Genomic DNA, 7,388 nt, shown 5'->3' with positions numbered 1-7,388 from the left:
TTTGCATAAAAATCAATACATACTACAAACTGGTTAACCTAGATACTTAATGGTCGAAGATAAAATGTAGCTTATAAGAAAATAACCAAATTCAACTAGCACGGTTTACAGACTGTGAAAAATGAGAGAAAAAAGCATGTGACTTTGTGGGATTGAAAAGTAGAGGGCGAGAAAAAGAGCGAGTGAGCAAAAGAGCGGGGAAAGGGAGAGAAACAATCACACCCAGAGAAAGATTAAGTCCTAAATAAAAAAAATAAAAAACAATAGCGAGATAACTATTAAAAAGTGAATAGGGAAATTAAATAAAGTCCACGAAAGAAGTACACACAAACATATAAATCCAAGGGGGATGTAAAAGCGGAATTACCCCACCCTGGAGCCAAATGAAGATGGTATGTGTTATATGTAATATGACTTAGTTTAGCCTTAATTAAGATGCTTATATTTCAGAATTAAAAAAATGTTGATCTGTTATCTTTGATAAACCTTCCCTAAATTAAATCAGTTGGCTTTTAACTGGTCGCATTTTGGATTTGTTTTCACACGGTTCGATGCTTCGAACACTCGACTTGATATCAAGAAGCCTGTAAGTTGATGTTGAATTTTAAGTAGATTTCTTTCAAAAATTTAGAGCTATCTAGCGCATTTTTGATCGCGAGGACAGGGAGGTAAAGAATCCCATAAGATCGGTTGGGATTGTTGTTCAGCCAAATGGACAGGGGGTCGGAGAGTTATTGGCGATGAAAGTAAAAAATTCAATCAAAATTTTTGCCTTTTCTTCCACACAACAACCAGCTCGATTTGTTTAACTTCACTCCCTCCTAGCTACGCCACCTCATAATTGGACTTTCACATTTTTGATACCGATTTTAAGCTGGATTCTTCCTGCAGCTTTTAAACTCGGTTTGTCTCAAATCAATCAAATAATTTTAAAAAATCCCAATTTTTAATCGGGATTTTTTCTCAAATACGGTACTTTCAAGCTAATTTCTTTCGTTTAAAAGGTCAAATTAATTTCTTTTTTTTGTAATAAAATGAAACCGTAGGCTTTCTTAATTTTTTTTTACAAATATGCCAATTTTTTTTTTACTAATAAGGCCAATTTTTTTTTACAAATAAGGCCAATTTAATACAATATGCCTTAAAATTCTGTACATTATTAATAAATATGTCGTGGCCATCGCACGTCTTTTTCCGTAAATCTCCCGTTGTTACAAAAAAGTAATAGTGAAGTAACGCGAGAAAATAACTAATTAAATAGCTTAAATAAAATTTCAAATTAGGCAGTTAACTAGTAAACCATTATTTTATTTTCATTGGTCTAGGAAAAAATGGCCCGAATCTAATTTAATTTATGCCAGCAGGTAACAAGAAACAAAAACAAATGATTAATTTTTTATCATATTGCAATATATTTATGATGATACGTTTTGTATAAAATAAATAATAATATACACCCATGGTTATCAAATTATACTATAATTTTTAAATGTGTAGTGATTAGTGACCGTTAGTCGATGATTGGTCAGAAATCGTGAGTTGCGGTCTGGTGTGATGTAGGTTTCAGAAAAACATTTTCTTTATCGTGCCAACGTTAAGATCTTTATTGAGATCATCTTCAGGGCCTGGAATTTACAAACATTATTTAAATTTAACAAATACATATACATGTAGGATGTGGAAAAAAGTGAATTTATACAATGCAAAAAATATATTTTTTATATTCAGAATATTCATATATTGAATACGCAGAAAACAAACACTTTGAGTGAGTAGAATACTTTGAATGAATATAAAAAATTAATTGTTTGCATTGTATAAATTCACTATTTTCCACATTCTATCTGTATTTGTTAAATGTAAACAATGTTTGTAAATCCCAAGCCCTGAACATGATCTCAATAAAGATCGAAACATTGGCACGATAAAGAAATTGTTTTTCTGAAACCTCCATCACACACGTTTTTACCGCTGGAATGATTCCGCAAAAGAAAGAAATCTACCTCTCACTCCTTACTGGCGTGAGGGGTTTTTTTGCTAAAAAATTATATTGCAGACCACGATTGTTTTGTGATTAGACATGTCATTCTGGTGCTTTTTTGATTTCTGCTTCTAATCTTCTTATTATATCACTCGTTGTGATAACCCATAAGTTGGTGACTAAAAACATTACATTGCGACTATGACGGAAAAACATTTTGGAAATAAATGAAAAATATGTTCCTTTTTGAAATTAAAGTATTGCAACTTTGAAATCAAGTTATTTTTTTTTCAGTTTTTACCTTTGAAGGAGGAGTAAGTATTGCGTTGGGCCGAAAAACGATGTGTAACGTTTTCTCAAGATTGGCACGTTTTTAGATATTTTGTGCTTTAAAAAAAAATCGAAATTTTTTGCCCCCAGCCCCGATGACCAACTTCGATCCTCCCTTGTACATAATAATGGTAATTTTTTCTTTAATGGCTTCGTGTTGAGTGTCGTATAAAAGCATAGATAATAGAAAAAATATTACCTAACTGTTTTGTTTATATTTTTAAAATATCTGAATTCCCCTTTTGTTATTTGAATATCAATAATAAAAATTGAGAATAATTAATAAATAGAATTAAAATCACAGTAAGGCACGTTTCGTTAAATGGATCATAAAAAAACCATAATTTTTATATACAATAAACGAAATAGCACCATCCCTGCCTAGATATTGAACTGTAAGTTAAAGTTGGTCCTATTTTCCGGTAATGAATACTGTTGTTTCTATCGTGAGAAACGGGCATTAACTGAAAGACTTTCTCTAACTTCCCTCGTGCTCGACAGGAGAAATTTTAATTCCCCCCTTACACAGTCATCGAGGCAGGGCTAATATTCCTTTTCAACCCCTCTTCAAAACAAAACAAAAAAACGTAGCAAGGGGTTACAAAACTTTCGTTTTTCGTTTAATTTCCCTCAACCGGAACATGACTAAATTGAACATAAAAAGTACAATAAAAACCATACCAACCTCCATTTCACTACACTCTCTGGGAAACTGGCGAGGTTATAGTCTCATCCTTGGTCGTAGTTCCCCATATCTGAAAATTAACCTGTCATTACTTAAAATTTCATGTTTTGATACACAGCACTAGAAAAGTTGAAAAGATCATCCTGGCACATCTATTCTCACCAGGTTTGTTCTTCAGACGCCTTTTGCTACTTCTCATCTTTAATGATTGGCACTAAGAAAGAAAACTCCCAAACTTTGGCATAGAACGGAAAAACGAGGAATTCTGAAGAATACAGTAAAACTATGTATCATATAGGCAAAACAAGTATCGTGGAGAATATATTGCATAGAAATTGACATCACTGAAGCAAGTACAGTAGTTAACAAAATCCTTGCCAAAGACCCTATAACTCTAACTATTGGAACTTTAAAAAAACCCTGATAAAAGATACACACAAACCTTAAAGGAAATATTAGAAAGCTAATAAATCCACACTTTCTGGAATGAAAAATTATTACCAACCTGGACACAACTAATATCTTTAATTAATTATATTAATTGGTCAAACGGATCACGAAAATTGGTGAAGTTAATACATTAAAATGAAGTATATCTTTACTAAAGCTCTCCGTAGTCATTTCATTTGAAGCCGAGAATCAAATAGATTACACAACACTTGAAAAATGGTAAATTTTTAAAAATTGGTAAACACTTTTTATTAGGTTTCGTGGTCCGCTTGATCTAAGGTTTTTGGCTGAGATAAAAACGTCAGTGTCACAAGCGGGATTCGAACCCACGACCTTCGGCTAAATACGCCGCTGCTCTATCACTTGAGCTGTCGTGACTTCGATCCACTTGAAAAACGGCAAAAAGGATGGAAAAATTCAAAGGTGGGGTTGAGATGGGAAGTTAGTGTCCCAGTGGATCGATTCACGATAGCTCAAGTGGTAGAGCAGCGGCATATCTAGCCGAAGGTCGTGGGGTCGAATCCCGACCGTGTCACTGACTTTTTTTTATCTGAACTAACATCCTTAATTAATTGAAAGATATTTCTTGGTCAAGCCGTCCACGAAAATTAGTGGACTATTACTAAATGTTAACACGTTGTTTTTTTTAATATTTGATAGTTATTTGTTTAGTTTATATCATAACAGCTGAAGAGGTGGAGCCGGCAGCACCCGAAATCGATTCTTGTTAATAAATAAAGACTACATTTTATGAATGTATGTTTTGGCTCTCCGTCTTTGGAAAGTTTGGGTTAAAATAAAAATAAACAAAAATCTTTTTGTTTGACCATTTTTGCGTATTTATTTTGCGCAATCGGTGAGAACTCATGGGTTGGGTAAGTTTAGATTGAGTAGGGTTAGGATTAATCGTTTTAATTTTTTATAAAAAGATAGTTCCTACTCACAGTTAGTTGTTTTCAACGATCCAGATTTCAAGTAATAGCTCATCATCAGGTTGAAGGAGTTCCACAACCAATTCTCTCGATATGAATTGCAAGATTTACACCCCAAGGTAAGGTTAGGGTTATGTTAATTTGGCTAAAAAATAAGGTCAAGGTATGTTCATCCTTTCTTGAACTGACGATTTAAGCTGAGTTAATATAACGCCATTTTTCAAATGTCGTGTAATCGGTTTGGATTCTCGACAATTGAAATGGCCACGGAGAGCTTTAGTGAAGTGTACTTCATATTAAGTCTTTAAATTCACTAATTTCGTGGTCCGCTTGACCAATTAAATCATTACAATTAATTAAGGTTTTTAGTTGAGATGAAAAATGGCAAAAAGGAGGGAAAGGGGTTGTATCTCAACCCATAAGGTGGGGTTGAGATAGGAAGTTGATGTCCGATTGGATCGAGGTCACGATAGCTCAAGCAGCGGCGTATCGTGGGTTCGAATCCCGCTCGTGCCATTAGCTTTTTTTCATCTCAACTACAAACCTTAATTAATTGTAATGATTTAATTGGTCAAGCGGACCACGAAATTAGTGAATTGAAAAATACCAGGAAAATAGAAGGTATTCGCATCAAAGTGGTATCTTCACAAATTTCATATAAAAGAAGAACCTCTAAATTAAAGTACGGGTTTGTATTGGTTTTAGACAATTTTATACATTTATACAATAAATTTTAAACTTAAAATATAACACAATTACACTTAATTAATTTTCTTTAAATTATTTAGATGGAAAATAAAATGAACCGCTAAACTTCTGAGTACTCTTGTATCATATTTTATTATTTTTATAAGTGTATTATTTCTAACTGTAAAAACATTGAAAAGGTGCGCTTCTGTTCATGAATTTATTATCCGTAGACTTTAAGATATTTCTTTTGGACTCATGTCAGTTTTGTTTAAATTAAAGATTTATAAAAGAGGTAAAGATTAATCGTCCTATATTTTCTACTTCACTTATATATTAAAAACGAAAAATATCCCTAATACATTTTCCCAAAAAGTTTCCTTAAAAAAGTAACTAATTGTTTACTATAAAAAATCAAAACATAAACCAAAATGGTGTGTCAATGGCAAGAGGAAAATTATTTTAGAACTCTGACTTGATCAATGGAAAAGGGCACCATGGCCACATTTCGAAACATTACTCTTTTCTTCAGCAATATTTCTTCTCCGCTGGGATCGTCATTTCAGTGTCAATTTTTTTTAAAAATAAGGGAAGGAAAAAAAGGGATGAAGTATGAGACTATTGGCTATGCATTACGTCACCGCGGCATTATGACAAATATCCGTCACGTGACCGCAAAGATGCCTGCCAGAACAAATACATGTGATATATCTTTCGGGGAGGGATACCTTTTTCCTATCTATTAACCTATTATTCCTGTCGACGTCATGCTACCTACTCTGAATATTCGAACCTTATCTTGAAAATTCCCAGCTGGGAGGGTGAAAATGAAAGTTTCACCTTCTTATGCAGGATGTCCTTTTTTGATGGCCCTGCTGAATTCTCTTGAACCAATGACGCTATAAAAATACGTCTTGAATATTCAAGAAACCGGTAGCGAAATTTCGACGAAGAGCTGAATATATTACTGTATGTTCACGAAAATCCGAATTCCTATTTCCGAAATGTCGGAAGGGTTTTAAGTTTTCCAAACAATAAAATTAGAGATGTACTCCGGACATACAATTTTAAACTCGAAGAAAATGTTCTTCCATACATCCTATGAACTGATGAATCCAAGTTCACCTCTAATGGCATAATAAACCTTTGGAATTTTTGAACGTGGACGAGGAAAATCGGATAATTTCAAACTCTTATCATCATCAGATGGTTCACAGTATCAACGTTTGGTGTGAACTTCCCGGAAATAAATAATTGGGCCTTATTTTTACGAAAATTATTTAAATGGTGCTCGGTTCTTCATTTTTTGAGGAAGTTTGACCAAAATTATTAGATAATGTTCCTCTACAACAATGACCAAGAATGATTGTCCAGCTTGATGGATGGCTATTTTTTTTGGGGGCTATTTACAAAACAGTGTCCATCTTTGCCAATCATAACCCAGCAACCTCCGTTGAACAACTGCGGCAAGGGATAGAAAACGCTTGTCAATCTGCTGTCAGCAACCTCCTGACTATCGCTCTCAGCACCAGTGAAGAGTGTATAAAAATAGTAAATTTTTGCATCTTAACGCAAGGCAGGCAGTTCAAACATGAAATGTGATTAACAAATAGCAAATAAAAACTGTTTTTTTTTCCATAACTTTGTCAATTTGTGACCAATTTAAAATCCGATTACACTATTGTTTTCAGCGTAGAAAGATCCTTCAAAACGATGGGTCTATATGAATATTTATGTATGAAGTATTTGAAATTTTGAAGTTGAACTGGGTTTGAGGTACCCTGTATAATTTTTCCCTAAAGAAAAGTAACAATTTGAAACTAGTTTAAAAAATATTAAGCATGTATTGCCTTGTTTTTTGATAGCATCGTTCCTTCAAGAGAAATTCAGCCAGGCAATCGAAAAAGCACAAACTGTATAAATGTTTGTAGACATCTCGCTTTTATACACTGATAGAAAAATTAACGCACCTCATTTAAATATTAATTACCCTACTATGAGGTAGTAATATTAGCTGTATACCCTTAGTACCCAACATGGAATTCCTCCTGAGGAACCGTATCAAGTGGCGTACCTTTCTCCTGAACGTCACCAATTTTCCAATCTTCAATTCACATGTTCCCGGACAAGTGAAGCTTGGCCATTTACTTTAATTCAATCTAAAATTTCTAGCATTGTACAAAATCATTTTTTTCACATTCTACATGTATTTGTATAATTTAAACAATGTTTATAAATCCCAGGCCCTGAAGATGATCTCGATAAAGATCGAAACGTGGGACGATAAAAAAAATGTTTTTCTAAAACCTACGTCACACCAGAT

General features: G+C 33.5%; 1 protein-coding gene across 1 annotated transcript in view; it reads right to left on the bottom strand.

The window, feature by feature from the left end:
- The window catches only part of LOC106669465 (suppressor of lurcher protein 1-like), a 185,284-nt gene that overhangs the window by 153,606 nt on the left and 24,290 nt on the right, over positions 1 to 7,388 (bottom strand). The window contains exon 2 of the mRNA XM_024228964.1: positions 2,997 to 3,066. Within this exon, the coding sequence (XP_024084732.1) occupies positions 2,997 to 3,002 (6 nt within the window). The 5' untranslated portion in view covers positions 3,003 to 3,066. The remainder of the gene's footprint in view (positions 1 to 2,996; positions 3,067 to 7,388) is intronic.

This window comes from Cimex lectularius, unplaced genomic scaffold (assembly GCF_000648675.2).
Source record: "Cimex lectularius strain Harlan isolate CLEC.00 unplaced genomic scaffold, Clec_2.1 scaffold128, whole genome shotgun sequence".
NCBI classification, from domain to species: domain Eukaryota; kingdom Metazoa; phylum Arthropoda; class Insecta; order Hemiptera; family Cimicidae; genus Cimex; species Cimex lectularius.
The sequence above is the reverse complement of the archived record's forward strand: the minus strand, read 5'-3'. Positions and strand labels throughout refer to the sequence as shown.